The 18,519-nt window shown below is 46.6% G+C and overlaps 1 protein-coding gene across 2 annotated transcripts in view; it reads right to left on the bottom strand.

The window, feature by feature from the left end:
* ARHGEF18 (Rho/Rac guanine nucleotide exchange factor 18) overlaps positions 1 to 18,519 on the bottom strand; it is a 389,375-nt gene that overhangs the window by 306,283 nt on the left and 64,573 nt on the right. For both annotated transcript variants that reach the window (XM_069215795.1, XM_069215794.1), the window contains exons 2-3: positions 15,887 to 16,017; positions 8,295 to 8,761 (exon numbers count right to left, since the gene is read on the bottom strand). In XM_069215795.1, the coding sequence (XP_069071896.1) occupies positions 8,295 to 8,719 (425 nt within the window). In that variant the 5' untranslated portion in view covers positions 8,720 to 8,761; positions 15,887 to 16,017. The remainder of the gene's footprint in view (positions 1 to 8,294; positions 8,762 to 15,886; positions 16,018 to 18,519) is intronic.

Genomic DNA, 18,519 nt, shown 5'->3' with positions numbered 1-18,519 from the left:
CAAATGGAGTTTTTCCCCTTGAGAAGGGTTTCCTCCTAATTGTGACCCTCTGAAGGATACACTTTACACCTTTCGTGTATATTATCCTTTGCCATGCACACCATAGTAACTGACAAGAGTCGCCCTAACTGTGGGCAATCCACAAGGGTACTCGACAGACCTCCTCAGGGTCCAGTCCTCAAAAAAGTGGTTACCTCGGGATCAGCATGCTGACAAAACAAACATTATATGTTGAGTGCTGACCATAGGTGGATTTAATTTCCAAAAAAGCAAATGGACAAAAATATTATTCTTGCACAAACCCTGCTCTCGGATGAACCAGGTAGAAACCGATGGTCAGACACTAAGGGCCTCATTCTGAGGCCGGCGGGCGGCGGTTGCCGCCCGCCTGGCGGGAACCGCCATATGCCCGCTCCGCGGTCGAAAGACCGCGGAGGCCATTCTGGCCAGAATGGCCGCCCGCCAGCCCAGCGGGAAACCCCTTCCCACGAGGAAGCCGGCTCCGAATGGAGCCAGCGGAGTGGGAAGGTGCGACGGGTGCAGTTGCACCCGTCGCGAATTTCAGTGTCTGCTAAGCAGACACTGAAATTTTTGTGGGGCCCTCTTACGGGGGCCCCTGCAGTGCCCATGCCATTGGCATGGGCACTGCAGGGGCCCCCAGGGGCCCCACGACAACCCATAACAGGATGGCGGTATGGGGTGTTGGAATCCCCATGCGGCGCAGCAAGCTGCGCCGCCATGGAGGATTCCTGAGGGCAGCGGAAAACCGGCGGGAGACCGCCGGTTTTCCCTTTCCGACCGCAGCCAAACCGCCACGGTCAGAATGCCCTTGAGAGCACCGCCAGCCTGTTGGCGGTGCTCTCGTGGTCGTTGACCCTGGCGGTCAATGACCGCCAGGGTCAGAATGACCCCCTAAGTGACAGCATGACTGCTGGTGGAGCATTATCTAGCGGCCAGGAAGCTTGAAGTCATATTCAATACGGCTTTGTTTAGAAAAAATAAAGTTTCTTATTTGGCTGCTGACCATCGATGTCATAGGAGTGGAGTTAGTTACAGTAAAGTAACTGTTATAATCTTGAAATCAGTAGAGACCGGCTGATTTAATAGTCAGTTTATTAGCAGACTCCTTGCATAGCACCTTCACTTCTCACTGCCTCTGACCAACCCTTTACTTCATCAACATTCTAAGGTGCACTCCTGGATGTACCATTATTCAACATTCCAAAGGACGGAATGGAGTGCACCATTTTACCATCAAGAACCATACAATAGGGGGTTATATGGAAATGGTAATAGGAAATGGTATATGAGAATAAAACAGTAGTAAATATAATTATGAGAACATACTATAATACTTATGGTTGAATTACTCCAACAATTATAACAATTATATTATAACACTTCCCCTTCCCCACCAATACAAAAATGGAGAAGGAACATGACACAATTACATGTACAGTAGGACATTTTCTTTATCACATATCCATGAAGTCCTCCACCTGCACGATGAACCAGCATCCCATTTGGATCATTGTCGCTCCTCTCCAGACCTTTGTTCTGACCCACTGGGGTCGTCTTGGGTGGCAGATAAACGGTCCATACTCCATACGCGACCATCTTCCAAGGTTACCACATTCTTATGTACCTTAGTAATTCTTAATGGCTTAGAGAACCGGCTTCCCTCCTTCCGAGTAGATCCTGGTAGCTTTATTCTGACCCATTGGCCCACCCTCCATTGTTTAATTTTGGTGCCCATTTTGATGTTATACCAACCCTGGTACCTCCTCTGGTTCTCTCTTACCTTCCTCAATACCTCTTTACGATGAACAATAACGGGCTCCCCTCCTCCCAACCAATTCGGGTTTAACTTAGTTCCTGGTTGTCTACCTTTAAGGGATATAAAAGGGGATACTCCCGTGACCAAATTGGGTGTGGTGTGATATGACCACAACATACTCTCAATTGCACCTTCTCCTGAAACTCGAGACACACTGGCTAACTGCAAACACTCCTTGATCATCCTGTTGACTCTTTCTACCAGGCCGTTTGCCTTTGGGTTGTATAACGCTGTCCGGTAATGTTTGATCCCACTGACAGTCAAAAACTCAACCATGGCGCTTGAAGTGAACTGTACCCCATTGTCTGTCACAATAGTGCTTGGAATACCTTCACGGGTAAAGGTTTCTTTAAGGAATTGTATTACATCATGGGTGGTTACATTATGTACAGCCTTGGTCATCACCCAGTGTGTGTGATAATCAACTAACACAAAAATGAACCTGGCTCTTGATCCTGGGCACGTGAGAGGTCCTAAAATATCTAACCCAAGCTTGTCCCATGGTTTGGTGGGGACCTCAACTGGAGATAAGGGAGCCTTGCGCATGCTTCTGGTTTTATCACTCAATGAGCAATGGGTACAATCACGAACAGCATCCTCAACTAACCTGTCCATTGTGGGGAACCAGTAGGAGGCTTGCAGTCTGTTCTTAGTCAAGGTTCTTCCTAGGTGTCCCTCATGTGCCAATCCAATCAGTTTTTCCCAGAGAGCTTTGGGGGGAACAATTATCTCACCTCTCATTACTAGGTCTTTGGTTAAGTGGAGTTCAGAACGTACCTCCCAATACCCCTTTACCGCCCCATCAAGTTGCTGACAACTATTAGGCCAACCCCTCAAAATCATATCTTTCAAAGTTTGTATAATCTTATCCAAGGTTGTAGCTGTGACCCATTCTTCTTTGGTAATACCTGACAGTTCTACATGAAACACTGGATCAAGGCTCTCAATAGATTCATCCTTTCCACCCTTCCTGGGTAGTCTCAAAAGACAGTCAGCCACCACATTTCTCTTGCCGGGGACATATTGCATGTCGAAATTAAAGCCTTCCAACCCCATAATCCACCTTGCAATATGAGGGGTAGCTTGGTCTTTGCCTTTAACAGTAAATAATGAAATGAGGGGTTTGTGGTCTGTTCTAACCACAAACGGCAATCCCCATAAGAAGTATTTGAAATGGTTGACGGCCCAAAAACAGGCTAAAGCCTCCCTCTCTATTGTGGAATAATTTAGTTCTGCCTCCTTTAATGATTTGGATGCAAACGCCACGATCCTTTCCTGCCCATTTACACATTGGGATAACGTGGCACCTAAACCTTTTCCACTCGCATCCGTGGTGAGCCACGTTTTCCTGGTGGTGTCAAAGTTCCCTAACGTGGGGCAATGGACAATGGCTTCCTTGATTTCTTCAAACGAACCCTGACTCTCTTCATTCCACACAAAGGGTATGTCTTTCTTTAATAATGCTCTCATGGGAGCAGTGACTGCTGAAAAATTGTGAACAAACTTGGACATATACTCCGCTAAACCCAAAAATGATCTCAATTCCTCTTTATTGGTAGGAGCTGGAGCTTCCTTTACAGCTACTACTAGATCACATTTGGGTTCAACCCCATCTTTACTTATTTTATGTCCTAAGTATTCCACAGATTCAACCCCTAGTTGACACTTATCCTTCCTAATGGTCATGCCGGCTTTATCTAAAGCCTGGAAGACTTCTCTTAAGGTTGCATTGTGCTCATCTTCCGTACTCCCATATACTAGTATGTCATCCTGGAAGCACATAACTTGCTTGATTTCCTGCAAAATCTTCTGCATGATTCTTTGGAATACCGCAGCGGCTGATGCGAGGCCAAATGGCATCCTGCGATATCTAAATGCCCCAAATGGAGTAATAAAGGACGTGAGCGAGCGTGAAGTAGGGTGTAACTCCACCTGGTGGTATGCGGAAGATAGATCAATCACACTAAAATGTTTAGCGGACCCCAACATGCTTACCATTTCATTTATTTTGGGTAAGGGAAATCTATCTACCCATATATTCGCGTTTAAATCCCTCAAGTCCACACACAGACGAATACCTCTTCCATTGGGTTTCTTTGTGACCACAATTGGCGCCAACCATAAAGAGCTCTCAATAGGTTCTATAACTCCTGATTTGACCAATTTGTCCAATTCTTCCTTCAACGGTTCCCTCATTAGATACGGGACAGATCTCACTTTATGTACCACAGGTGTCGCACCCTCCTTAAGTTTAATTTTGTGCTGGAAGTTTTTCAACAACCCTAATCTATCATCAAACAGTCTTGGACATTCCTCACAAACTCTTTCACAAAATCTCTGCAAATTTACTAGTAACACTTGTTCCTCGCCATTGGGATCCAGTTTGATTCCGAGCTCCCTCTGGTGCCACCATCCCAGTAAATTAGATCCCTTCTCAGTAATGTACACCTCTCCTTTCGTGTGTCTGTCCTTGAACATAATGTCTAGTTCTAGCATTCCCTTAAGAGGTATTGGGTCGTTATTGTACCCACCCGGTTTAATGTTGGCAGAGTGCAATTTATAACCTCGCATTTGGAACTTGTCAACAAAAGTTTGGTAGTTCAAGAATGTATAAGGCGAACAAGAATCAGCATAAACCTCCACCGCTATATCATCAAGCCTGATGTCACACATAGGATAAGCATTGTTGCGGGATTCTGTTCCCTGCTTCCCCTTGACTTGTAGAATAAACTTAGTACCTAAATCAGTAAATTCTTCTACTCTATTTAATTTTTTCCTTGTGTTCTTATCATTTTTGCACACCCTCGCATAGTGCCCTTTTGCACCACACTTCCTGCACATGCAACCACGTGCCGGGCACAAAGGACTATTGGCTAGATGTTTGGGGTTCCCACATCTGAAACATCTTCCTTTAGATATGTCTTCATTAAGATTCCTCCTTACAGTGGTGGCCAACACTACTGACTCTTCACTGTCCACCCCCTCATCCTTTGTATTGCCACCTTTTATTTCTTTTACACTATCTATCTCAGGTGTGCTTTTAATCTCTCTCATACATTCCACTGTATGCTCAATACTCCTTGCCATATCCACAGCTTCTTTTAGAGTAGGGTTGTGAGTAAGAAGCTTCTCTTGCACCCTTGGGCTATTCGTACACCTAACTAACTGATCACGAATCAATGAGTCTTCTAGATCCCCAAAAGCACACGTTTGGGCGAGCCCTCGCAAGGAAGCTATGTAGGTTCCTACCTTTTCATCCTTGGCCTGTACTCTACTGAAAAATCTATGTCGTTCTAATACAATATTAACTTTGTGCCCGAAATGACCCTCCAACCTGTCCAACGTTTGTTGGAAAACATCAACATTTTCCCCATCCTCCTCTCCTTCTTCTTCATTGACTGTCAGACTCTCATATACTTTTCTACCATGTATTCCTATGTTGTGTAATAGTATATGTTGCTTCCTTACTGCTGTAAACTTTTCTCCACCTATAGCAATTAAGTAAGACTCAAACAATTTAGACCATTCCTTCCAAGGTAATAACGGTTCACCAATTTCATTTAAGAACGGGGGAGGTTGGGACATCCCTGCAGCAGCCATTTCGTTGTCACTTATTTTGTAGTAAAATAGGTAAACCGTTACTAAATGGTATCGTATTGAGTGAATTCTGCTCCTTCCCAGTTTTTCTCCCAATACACTCTCTTGGCACACTGTTTACACTGATGTGCCCTTTGTATTAACAATCAACTTCATAACTGTAATACAGAATAAACTAGTATTAAGATTATACAACACATTCTATAATATATCAACTTGTAATGTATTCACAGTCTATTATAGTCTGCACTTGTGAGCAATATGAATTTCACAAAGTTACACTCTTATTTTGAAATAGCCTAAACTCAAAAGGGCTTTTATTTTGTAGAGCGTTCATTTACAAGAAAGCTTGCTTCCGTCTCGAGGATTACCTCACTTCACCAGTCCGATTCCCTCGAGGAATTCAGAGCTTTGCCGGTAAGCTCCCGATACTTGGAGATATGAAATGCTAGTGTTCCATTCGCGTTTCGCGTTTCATACGCGAGGGCTCTTAATAATGAAAGCCCTTCAACGCATAGACCAACGAAGACGTGCCCGTTCTCTCCTTAGCGCAGTACTAGGACGGCCACACGCCGCGCTTCAGCGCCGCTCTGCTGACCCTGGGCTTACTCAGAGCGCTCCCGCCCCGTGCCTCAGAGCCGTTCTGAGACGCCGTGTCACTCGGAACGCTCACACACCACAGTTTAGTACCGCATGAGACGCCCCCTCATGCGCCGATGAATTACTTCAGGCCACGTCGTTCGAACACCGCCAGCGTGAGACAGTGATTTTCTCTCACGGCAGCACACTTAGCAGGCAAAAATGGCTGTGTCAACTAAGGTTATCTTCAGCGCTACGCGTCAGCGCTACAACGCCATACTCTTCACCACAATAGCGTTCGGCCAGGTTACATGTTAAATCCTCATAAAATTAACACTATGACACTCACGATCTAGCCGCTTAACTCTTTGCACGGCGTAATCCCTGATGACGTGCTGAATTGCTAGACATCCATCAACTGCCGTTGACACTTGAGATGGTTGCGTCCTCAGATGCTCTCTGCCCGCTAAAGACACACAGGCACCACTTGACTGTACCTTCTTGGTTCCAAAGCAGGAATCAGATAATTCACTGTGGTGCTGAACAAATCAGGGGCAAGGAGTCTTTACCGCCCCTGCGCAGTATCCCATCCTCGTCGCCAAAAGTTCTTCTGTTATAATCTTGAAATCAGTAGAGACCGGCTGATTTAATAGTCAGTTTATTAGCAGACTCCTTGCATAGCACCTTCACTTCTCACTGCCTCTGACCAACCCTTTACTTCATCAACATTCTAAGGTGCACTCCTGGATGTACCATTATTCAACATTCCAAAGGACGGAATGGAGTGCACCATTTTACCATCAAGAACCATACAATAGGGGGTTATATGGAAATGGTAATAGGAAATGGTATATGAGAATAAAACAGTAGTAAATATAATTATGAGAACATACTATAATACTTATGGTTGAATTACTCCAACAATTATAACAATTATATTATAACAGTAACTTTTACCTTAGTCAGCACGATAAGGTTTGGCTAGAACATTCCTCTGTGGACACCAACTTAATAACAACACGCTAACAAACTCTGGTCACGTAACCCCCTCCGAGACAATGAGTAGCTAAACAACCTGTGACAAGGCAAGAAGTGTCATTTGCAATCATCTGGAATAAGAGAACTATTCATTAATTACCTTTAAAAATGGTGTCCATCTTTACTTTATACCCAATAACGAACGGATGAGAGAGAATGGACTATTTACAGTATGTATGTCCATAATGCAAAGCCTTTACTATTAGGGCAAACCCTGTAAGGCAATGCAATAAGCTGTGAGCTAAGTTTGCGTTACTGGTAGTTCTTTCTATATAAAGATATGTACACATTTGCAAAAATGTAACAATTTGAGATTGCTTGTAATACTCCCAGAATGCCCCTCATTATATGCAAATTCAAGCTGAAGCCTAACAACAAAATTGATGATTGTTTGCTTTCAAAATAAAATGTACACAAACAATTGCAACTTGGAAAAAACATTTTGTTTATCTATTGAGCAAGCTTAAATATAATTTATTTCAGATATCATTTAGTATAATGTGTTTGATGCATTCCGATATTTACAAAAATAATAATAAAAAACAGTGCACTAGTTCTGTGAGCAACGTTATGTGGAACATGAAAATAAAATAGGGGCCAAAATCTTAAAGAAAGTCACAAAAGTGCCCCAACAGGCATATGTTTCTCTGGGACAGATTTACGACTTCCAAGAATTCACAAGAATTTATAGAAGCAGGCCTGGAAACGGTACTACTAGCAAACCCTTTGTGAATTCCATGTTCACAAGAGCAAGCATACAAGCGTATATTTGCTTAGGCAGAAATGTACTAAGAGACTGCAAATTCACTTTCCCTACACCTACTCTTATTTCCCACCCTGAAACAAGTTTTACTCCTGCCCTTTTCAGGAATGTATTTCTAACCTTTTCCAGTATGAGCTATGGCATAATTAGAGATGCTATTACCAGAGTTAAAATGTGACACCTCGCTGAATGGCAAGCAAGGAATAGGTGGATTTGTTTTACAGGACAGGTAGATTTCCAAAAGATACCTGTCCCTTGGACAAGTAGATATTTTATAAAATTCCACACCCCTAATTACCAATTAAGAAAGAGACCCAAGAGACAAAGAAAGACTCTCCAGTCAAGCTTCCAATTTCACACAGCAAAAACAGAGCGGCCTCACATAATGTGACTATGGTAAGCAATGTAATGTGAAGTGCTATAACACTGTGCCTTTATTGTTCTTTTGGTGTCCACCATGCAACAAGTTGTCAGACTTACCTCCGTGAGTTGTCCGAAGGTGATAATGGACTCTCCCAACTGTATCGTCGTGAAGTTGACGTTGACCGCACCAGATCAGGAAATGCTTTGTGACCTTCATCATCCAGCGCCTCGTCTTTCTCCAGTCCCCCCAGCCCTTCATGACTAATATACCCGTCTTGTGGAAGGCCCTCATGATGCGATATATTGCAGCCCTCTTCCCCAAAGCCCAGCGGACAACATAAGGGAGTAGGACAGGCGATAATGACAGCCCCATCTGCAAAGCTCACATTGGCCTCGTCCGATAAGCGGAAGCTGGCGGTCACCCGGGAAGCCATTTGCTGGGCCACTGCGGCATCAGCGGCACTGAGAAACCCCAGGTCCTTGTAATATTCTGATCCATGCAGCGAAGGGTCCATTGAATTGAGGTCCTCAGCACTGCTCATAACATCCGTGGCATGGTCTTCAAAGTCCAATGAAGAGTCATCCTACGGTGAGAAGATGAATTTAGGATCACAATTCTCAGGTCACTGCCGTCTATACACACACACTCATATAATAAGGCATTAAAAAAAATAGTTTAACACATTATTTGCACATTTTTCATATTTCAAAAAATGTCATCCTATATACACACAGACAAACACACACACACACACACATATATATATATATATATATATATATATATATATATATATATATATATATAGAGAGAGAGAGAGAGAGAGAGAGATAGATAGATATAGATAGATATTTATAATATTTATCTTTAATATTGTTTTCACCCTTTCTTCTAACTCACAGTTGTCTGGCTTGGGGTATGTCATCCCACCTAGCCTTCCCAGAGCACCCAGGCCCCAAGGGTTAACTTGGAGAGGGCATGGCAAGCCATGTTGTACACAGCCCTGACCCCATCTGAATCCTACTCCAAGACAGAGAAAGATACAACAGCGACACCTCTGGCTGAAAGGTAGATTGCAGGACCCTTCAGCTACATTAGCAAGACCTTACAACAACAAATCACTAGGGGCGCACGCATACACCCACAGACACACTCCTTGTGAATAGGTTTACTTCCTTATGAAAGGAGGTGTGCTGTCTTAAATTATGTGTTTGATGTTCTGACATCGCCTTTGGAATCAAACAGTCTAAGGCATGTTGTCTTGTTCTACGTTTACAATAATCAATTTCTTGGTGAAATTTAGACCGTTGCAAACCAGAAGAAAACAATATCAACGCAGTCAATATGATTAAAGCCTATAGTTAGCAACTGTGCACACTTCATGCAATCTCTGCTAGCCCACCAAAAGTCGTGGTTAAGACCCTTAAGAGAAGGACCGAAGACCAAAGGCATTAAGATCTAGAGCAGTGGTTCCCAACATTTTGACTTCTGTCGACACCCACTTTATCATTAATGAAACCCGGGGACCCCCACTGAATCATTATTGGAATCCAGGGACCCCTCACTAAGTCATTAATGAAAGCTGTGGGCCTAATCTGTTAATATCATTACATTTTCTAAGCAGTCGCGGACCCCCTGAGGAGGCTTCGCGGACCCCCAGGGGTCCCCGGACCACAGGTTGGGAACCACTGATCTAGAGAGTGGCACTAAAACCGAGGTAACCATTGTTGGAACCCAGTTAAGGACTAGCATCTTATCCACACTGAGAGGTACTGCTGGTGTCCATTGGATGTCCTCTACGCAGTCATAGTATGCACGAGAAGTACGTACCACTGGTTGTGCAATGGCCCACCTGGGAGTGCAGAAGGTTGACCTGTGGAGGTGCTGGGCTGCCATAGGATGTCCTCTACGCAGACACAGTATGCACGAGAAGTACGTACCACTGGTTGTGCAATGCCCCACCTGGGAGTGCAGAAGGCTGATCCGCGGAGGTGCTGGGCTGCCATAGGATGTCCTCTACGCATACACAGGTTGCTCGAGGAGTACGTACCACTGGTTGTGCAATGCCCCGCCTGGGTGTGCAGAAGGTTGATCGGCGGAGGTGCTGGGCTGCCACAGGATGTCCTCTACGCATACACAGGTTGCTCGAGGAGTACGTACCACTGGTTGTGCAATGCCCCGCCTGGGTGTGCAGAAGGTTGATCGGCGGAGGTGCTGGGCTGCCACAGGATGTCCTCTACTCAACACAGTATGCTCGAGGAGTACGTACCGCTGGTTGTGCAATGCCCCGCCTGGGAGTGCAGAAGGTTGATCCGCGGAGGTGCTGGGCTGCCAAAGGATGTCCTCTACGCAGACACAGTATGCACGAGAAGTACGTACCGCTGGTTGCGCAATGTCCCACCTGGGAGTGCAGAAGGTTGACCTGTGGAGGTGCTGGTCTGCCACAGGATGTCCTCTACGCAGACACAGTATGCTGGAGGAGTACGTACCGCTGGTTACGCAATGACCCACCTGGGAGTGCAGAAGGTTGATCCGCGGAGGTGCTGGTCTGCCACAGGATGTCCTCTACGCAGACACAGTATGCTCGAGGAGTACGTACCGCTGGTTACGCAATGGCCCACCTGGGAGTGCAGAAGGTTGATCGGCGGAGGTGCTGGGCTGCCACAGGATGTCCTCTACGCAGACACAGTATGCTCAAGGAGTACGTACCGCTGGTTAAGCAATGGCCCACCTGGGAGTGCAGAAGGTTGATTGGCAGAGGTGCTGGGCTGCCAGAGGATGTCCTCTACGCAGACACAGTCTGCTCGAGGAGTACGTACCGCTGGTAGCGCAATGACCCACCTGGGAGTGCAGAAGGTTGACCTGTGGAGGTGCTGGGCTGCCATAGGATGTATGAGTACCAGCAAAGCACAAGAAATGAAAGGCACTTCTCAGTCACCACTTCTCCTTTCCGTAGTGTTCGCAATATGCCGCGTGGTTTCAACTCAGAGATATGGTTTCAGAGAAATGCTCCAAGAACGAAAGAAACAAAAAATGTGGGGGTTCCCTTTTGTTTACACTTCCCTATATCCTCCGTTTTTTTTCTCGAGGCCTGAGACTTGTAACTAAGAAATACCTCATGGGAATGGTAAAAGGTTACTCCTATCCTCAGTGACTAACTGTGGGGTTAAGTTACCCAGTCATTCCACACCAATACATCTCCCTCTTTGAGAAGTATTCTTCCAGTTAAGTGTAATTTCTTGCTGAAAACAGAGATTAAAGGTGGGAGCAGTGTGGTGTGTTGTAAAGTCATACTCGATGGTTTATATTTTTATTGTCTCTAATGTCTCAGCTGGTGAAGCAGTCCCTACCTGTCCTGTGTTTATCATTGTATACAGTTGTTTGTGGGTTCTAGGCCACACACACAGACCACATTCCCTTCTCACTACTATGACATTTCCTCTTAAAGGCTTGGGGTATTAAATAAGTCTGATCTCCTGCACTTCAGCAAACTTTTCGGAACTCTATATGCTTGACACATCTAGATACTGACAAGTCCAGACTGAAACTCCATGGGACCACCCGGGACACAGTTTGGAGCAACAGAGTTAAAGCGATATCCTGATATTCCCAATAAACAGCCGAAGAGAGATGGGTCTGCTGAAGGCCCAGTAGGACTTGGTCTGGCGAGTCCCATTAGAAGGTTTCCATACAGCCGTTTTTTAGGGATTTGACCCCAGAAAGAAGCCATGTTGGTTCTTCAAGTTCTCACTGAGCTGCACCTGCTTCTAATCCCAAAGAATCCAATGAAGATGGTCGCCTGTACCTGAGTAAAGTGGTAATGACCCCCTTTTCCGATGAACTGATTCTCTCTTCAAAATGGTGTCCAAGCTGCCCTTAGGGAAGACTGCCAGACAACAGGATCTAAGCCTAGTAACCAGCCGGCTCTATGTGATGTCATGTAACTGATGTCATAATGCTGGTGTGATGTCACAGGGGAAAACTGACAACAGACTAGGGCTCCCATCCAACAGGACCTGAGCATAGTAACCTACAGGGTCTCTGTGACGTCATTTCACTGATGTCATAATGCTGGTGCTACGTCACAGGGGAAAACCGGCAACAGACTAGGGCTGTCTGCCAACAGCACCTGAGCCTGGTAACCAACAGGGTCTCTGTGACGTCATTTCACTGATGTCATAATGCTGGTGCTACGTCACAGGGGAAAACCTGCAAGAGATTATAACTCCCAGCCAACAGGACCTGAGCCTAGTAACCAACAGGTCTCTGTGACATCAACTCACTGATGTCATAATGCTGGTGCTAGTTACAGGGGGGAACCGGCAACAGACTAGGGCTCCCAGCTAACAGGACCTGAGCCTAGTAACCAACAGGGTCTCTGTGACGTCATTTCACTGATGTCATAATGCTGGTGCAAAGTCACATGGGAAAACCGGCAACAGACTAGGGCTCCCAGCCAACAGGATCTGAGCCTAGTAACCAACAGGGTCTATGTGACGTAATTTCACTGATGTCATAATGCTGGTGCAACGTCACAGGGGAAAACTGGCAAATGACTAGGGCTCCCAGCCAACTGGACCTGAGCCTAGGGCAGAAGGGGGTGGAAGAAACAAAGAATGAAAAGATGAAGGAAGAGAAAGAAAGAGATCAAGGGCTCAGATGGATTGAGACAGTAGCAGAGCGAGCGAGAAGTGACCGGTGGGGATCTATGGGGACTGAGGTGAGACAGGAATCTACTCAATGTGAGGCCTCGGACAGGGCTTAAGTTGTAAAAGAGAAAGTGAGAGAGCTCTAACCAGGAGGCCGCTGCGTCTTATACCACCAGAGTATTCCAGGCCCCAAAGCTATAAGAATGGCTCGGGACGCAGGTATTAGTCATTTTTAAAAATATGTTGAATTAAAAAACAACTGTCACTGTGCTCATCTCTAAATTAGACAAACAGCACCACCATGTGGCAGACTTTCATAGGTGCCCTGCTGCCATTTAAGTGCCGGTGCCGAGCACCGAAAAACACCGGCTCAAATTAAGCACTGGCATAGGGTGCAGACCACGCTGGAGGCTGTACAGGATAAACTGTGAGGTACCAATAGGTACCGTCAGGAGCTCACTGGGTACGCAAGGCAGTCAGGTAACGCACAATGACGCCACCCCCCCACACACACACACTCGCATGTCACACCAATAATCATAGGCCTTGGGTTCAATGGGGCCCCCTGGAGGGTAGGCCTCCCTGTCTGAAAGGGCTGCAAGATCCTGCATTACCGCTGCGCGAAGCACTGCAAAGGGCTCCTTGAGGGGCAGTTGCATAGTGTCTTGGAGCCCTGTGCAAAGAACTGTTTTTATATCTCACTTTTTTTTCCTGCACCTGACTTCAGAACCGTTGCAAACCACTGCATGGCTACAGCCTGGTGGTATCTGTGGCACCCCTTAGCAAGAGGCAACCAACCACCCATGTAAAGCGTGTCTAGAAACAATCATGAGCTCAGGAAAGGCCTCAGTGTAGAGCCTGCTGGGCCTCAGTGCGCTCGATTATGTGAACTGAGTGCTTGCAGTCTAAATTAATAAAAAAAAACAGTAGCACTGCATTTATACTGGGGCCATTTAATATATATTCAGGGCCCTACCCTAAGTCTTGTGTTGGCCAAGCTTCACGCAAGGTACAGGAAAGCAATGCAAGCCCTTGACTGGGATTTACTAAGCCACGCAAGGCCACCTTGCGTGGCTCTGCATGATTTAGTAAATCTAGAGACATGCAGAGCAGCGGATATCGCTGCCTCGCGTCACCCTGCATTAAGGACACGTTCCCAGGGTGGAGTATGGCATGCCCATGCATCCACCCCCGGATTTTGACTCAATACTGGATTTACTAAGCAGTGGCGGTTTCTTCTCGAGGGCGGGGGAGTATAGCCGCCGCTCGGTGTGAGCCGCACAGGCAAAAATAAAATGGCAATTAAATGATTTAGTTGCCGTTTGATTTTTACCGGTGGACTGCGCACTGTAGCAGTGCTAGCCCAGAGACATGCCGGGCGTGTGGCAGCAGAGGACAGAAGCAGGGCTGCCCGGACCCTCCAAAGTGACATGCGCACTTCACTCGCACCACCACTTTCAAAGGGCACCAGCCGCCTGTTACTAAGGTCAGTAAACCTGGGATTGAGTCAAAATGGTGCATCTCCAGACCCAGAAGTAACGAGGATAAGTATCTTTATTCCTCTCATTAGTTACTCTTTCCATTCTGCAGCACACGAAGAAAGAGGCGTAGGCCTTCACAGATTGTTTTTGTGAAGGAAAGTATCCCTTCCTTTGCTGCTCATAACACGGGCAAGATTGCGACATGACGCAAGGGGGCCTGAGTTGGCACTACACAGCACACAGTGCACCAGTGCAGGGAGACTGCAGAAATACATCTGATCTTTAAAAAGATGGCGCTTTTCTGCACTCTCCTTGTGACGTAGTGCAACATGTTCCCTTGCTGGGTTGTGTGACTTTATAGTTAATCTGGGCCTAAGTTACCACAAAAGGGCTTGATGGCTGGTTTGCTTTTTCCGTTGCATGTCCTATCCTCGGGCTGTCACTGCCTCATCCACAGCGACAGAAACTGTTTTCCGTAAGTGCACGAGTCCGCCATGATGGCAGCCATTTTACCCAGAGTGTCCATCCTGTTTGAGGGGGGCCACGCTTACCTTTTAGTGAAAGTCTGAAGACATAACTCAGCCAAACTTTGTAGTGGACGACTAACCCTCCCCCGCTGGGCAGCAGCTCCACCTCTGCTGGTGACAGAGTGCCACCGCACCTTGGGGTGGCCAATGGCAGAGATGGAAGTGTGTCCATCAGCAGGAGATTGGCAAAGCGGCCAAGGTCTGGACAGGCTAGCCATCAGTTTTTGGGGGATTGTCTTGAACAACCTTCCAAATAATCAAAGCCGCGAGGAACGCACTACTTTTGCTAGGACAAGCGTAGCATTCAGCAGCGCCACGCACCACGAGGAGCTAGCTAACAGCGGCATTTAAACACACTGATGGGACCACTCAAGCGCTTCTATTCCATAGTGTAACTATGTGTGCTATAAAAAATGGACCACAGTCAAACATTCTCATCTTCTGTCTTGGTAGGCAGTGGCGTAGCGTGGGTTGTCAGCACCCGGGGCAAGGCAAGTAATTTGCGCCCCCTAACCCGGGGAAAGGCAAGTAATTTGCGCCCCCTAACCCATGGATTTAGTCTCTTCCAAGATGTTGCGCCCGGTGCGGCCGCCCCCCCCTGCACTCCCCACGCTACGCCACTGTTGGTAGGTGTATTGGGTGACCACATCTTCTGTGAACAGTTTCAATCAATCAATCAATCAGAGGGTTTGTATAGAGCGGCTACCCACCTGTGAGGGTCTCAAGGCGCTGATATCTCTTGCATATTCAGCTTTTATTTACTTTTATTTTATTTTCATTTGCTTTTATTTACTTTTACTCACTAGTTAAGCTTCAATATTTCCATCGAATAGAAGCCTGCCTGACTGAGTTCGTCATTGCAACTCTAACATCTCTTTCTTTTAATAAATTTGAACTTTTTCCAATGTTCTGAAATCATTTTCATGTAATGTCTGAAGTTTATCCCAACACCACACATGTACCTAAGCCTGGGTTAAGCAGCGGCCATCTTACTAGTGTGCAGTTCGCTGGAGATATTCTTTGATGGGGTATCTGGGTGGGGATCACTTGCCTTTTCCTCTGCCAAGGAGGCAAAGAACACCTCATCTTCGGCGATCAGCGATGGAGAGATGGGGTCGTGCTCGACACAGGTCGGATCGGGGATACTGGCGAACTGGCGCGAGCAGGGCTTGCAATCCGAACCTGGAAAAAAGGGGTTCACATGGGTTAAACAGGTTTACCAAGACCACAGAGTAGGCTTAAGTCAAGTCCTGAGTTCAGCTGGGAAGGGTGGGTGGTATAATACTGTTAAAATAAGGTCTTTCCTCACAAGAGACAACCCTTCCACCAAACCTACCATTCTTTCAGAAGCACCAGCCTATTGAGCGAAGCACTTTCCATCAGCTACCAAGGGTTTCAGGTGTGAAGCTTCCAAACACCTACATATGTACTTTTTATTTAGGAGCATAAGGCCTAAACTCTGTACATAGCCTCAAAATGTCACCACCGGAAGTCCCGCCTTAATACCCAGGAGGTCCTAAAAAACATCACGGTGCATTTATTGCACCGAAAAACACCAGTAGACCCTAAATGCAAAATAGATTCTTCAGTAGAACTCCTCCTACATTAGAACTATTACTCAAATGAGCTTAAAATTCACATTTTTCTATAGTCGTCAGTGCTGGCATTTGGTCTGCTTTTAAGTAGACAAGGAATATGCAACTGATGTACCCAGGTTTGTGCAATTACTAAAGAGAGGAATTCAGTATTAAATCTCTAATCATAATGTTCGGTTGTCAACACAGGAAAGAACTCCTTCCTGAATTCAAAATATATAAAAAAATATCCTCCCAGAGGGAGGTCCCTCTGGTCCAATTTCCAAACACCTGGGGCTGAGGAGCAAAGTTTATATACCTGAAGTTTCACTTTAAAATAGACTTCACCAACCAGGTACAGAGATCCTCAGCGCTCGCCATCAGTCACTGGCATTTGTGCTTCTGTGTTTGTAGCTTGTCGGTGAGTTGCCCTCAAAATGCACAGGGGATGGATTTCAAGGGGTGCCCAGTGCTACATTTAGAGCAATAAATAGGGTGAATTCCCTATTGTGATGTTTAAAGGCTCTTTCCGACTTCTGGGATACAGAGGGGCCGTGTGGGCTGATTTCAAGGCTCAAGAAGGAGGCAGTTCATTCAAATTAAATTGTTAAGATTTCTTTCCCTCCTGTTTGCTGTTTTTCAGCTAGTCTGGGTTCTGGGTCGCCCCTTTGGGTATTTATCGTGCTTTATAAATTCATGTTGTAGTGTGTCATCTGTATCACCCATGCCATGCAACGTTCCATGGAGCTCCAAGGAGCTTTGGTGGCAAAGCTAAGAGGTATGCCTTTAATTGAAGGTGCCCCCTGTGATTACAAGAGCATCCTGAAGGGGGCGCTGCCCCCACACTGAACAGTGGGTGTTCTATGCCTTTCTTAAGTTGAACCCTTGTAATGTCAGTTCCTGTTATTCTGCTATCGAGAGTCCCTGCTAACTGGCCATAACTGGTCGCCCGAGCATCTCACCCACATGCCAGCCTCATGGTTTTATGCTCGACCCACGTCTTCTTCGACAGGCTTTTGTGGGAACAGCAGCACAGACTGCGGTAACATTCAAAGCATGAGAGACATTTTAACAGTGAGGGCCCTCAGCAGTGCCGCATTGCATTGTGGTACATGTAGTCCTTGCATTTTTGTTTCTTTTTTCAATTATTTATTTTTCTCTCCTGGCCACAACGCCTTGGATCATTTTTCTGTTTCTTCGCTTGGCACTGATGAGATGTGCTTAAAAAACACAATTACAAATCTGTCTCTTTAGACCTGCTTAACTGATGCGCACGTGCTCTCATTATCATGCCTCCTCCCACTTCCCGTGGCATGCAGGGTGCCCGTTTCGGGTAGCTGTGGCGATTTACATGTGACGTGTTCATTCATTCATCCACAAATTCAGCAATTGTAGCAATGCACTACTGATCAGTTGTAAGGAGATAATATTTCATATAAACAGTCCGCACAGTCCCTCGCTCACTGAGTGAGTCCTCTAATGCCAGGGCACGCCACGTTCATGAAACATCTGCAGAGGAGTTTAACCCTCCCAGGTGGCATTGACTTTAACTGCTGCAGAGTCATTTAAATGGTTCAATGGCCAAATATCTGTTCCAGTACCCTGGGCACAAGCCCAGGGCAGATCACTAGCCCAGGAGCTCCAAGTTTCTAACTCATCAGCGCAGGCGGTGGCCGCCATGAATTCAGCAGCACAGGACACGCCAGACATGGGGGGTCATTCTGAGTTTGGCTGATGGCGGGCGCCGCCAGCCAAACGGGAACCGCCAGAATACCGCTGCGCGGTCAAAAGACCGCCGCGGTTATTCTGAGTTTCCCGCTGGGCGGGCGGGCGACCGCCAGAAGGCTGCCCGCCCGCCCGCCCAGCAGGAAACCCCTTCCCACGAGGAACCCGGCTCCGAATGGAGCCGGCGGAGTGGGAAGGGTGCGACGGGTGCAGTTGCACCCGTCGCGATTTTCAGAGTCTGCTATGCAGACACTGAAAATCTTAGGGGGGCCCTGTTAGGGGGCCCCTACAGTGCCCATGCCAGTGGCATGGGCACTGCAGGGGCCCCCAGGGGCCCCGCGACACCCGTTACCGCCAGCCAGGTTCTGGCGGTCAAGACCGCCAG

Source organism: Pleurodeles waltl, chromosome 12 (assembly GCF_031143425.1).
Source record: "Pleurodeles waltl isolate 20211129_DDA chromosome 12, aPleWal1.hap1.20221129, whole genome shotgun sequence".
Taxonomy (NCBI): Eukaryota; Metazoa; Chordata; class Amphibia; order Caudata; family Salamandridae; genus Pleurodeles; species Pleurodeles waltl.
Note: the sequence above shows the minus strand (reverse complement) of the source record. Positions and strands in the feature narration are given on the sequence as shown.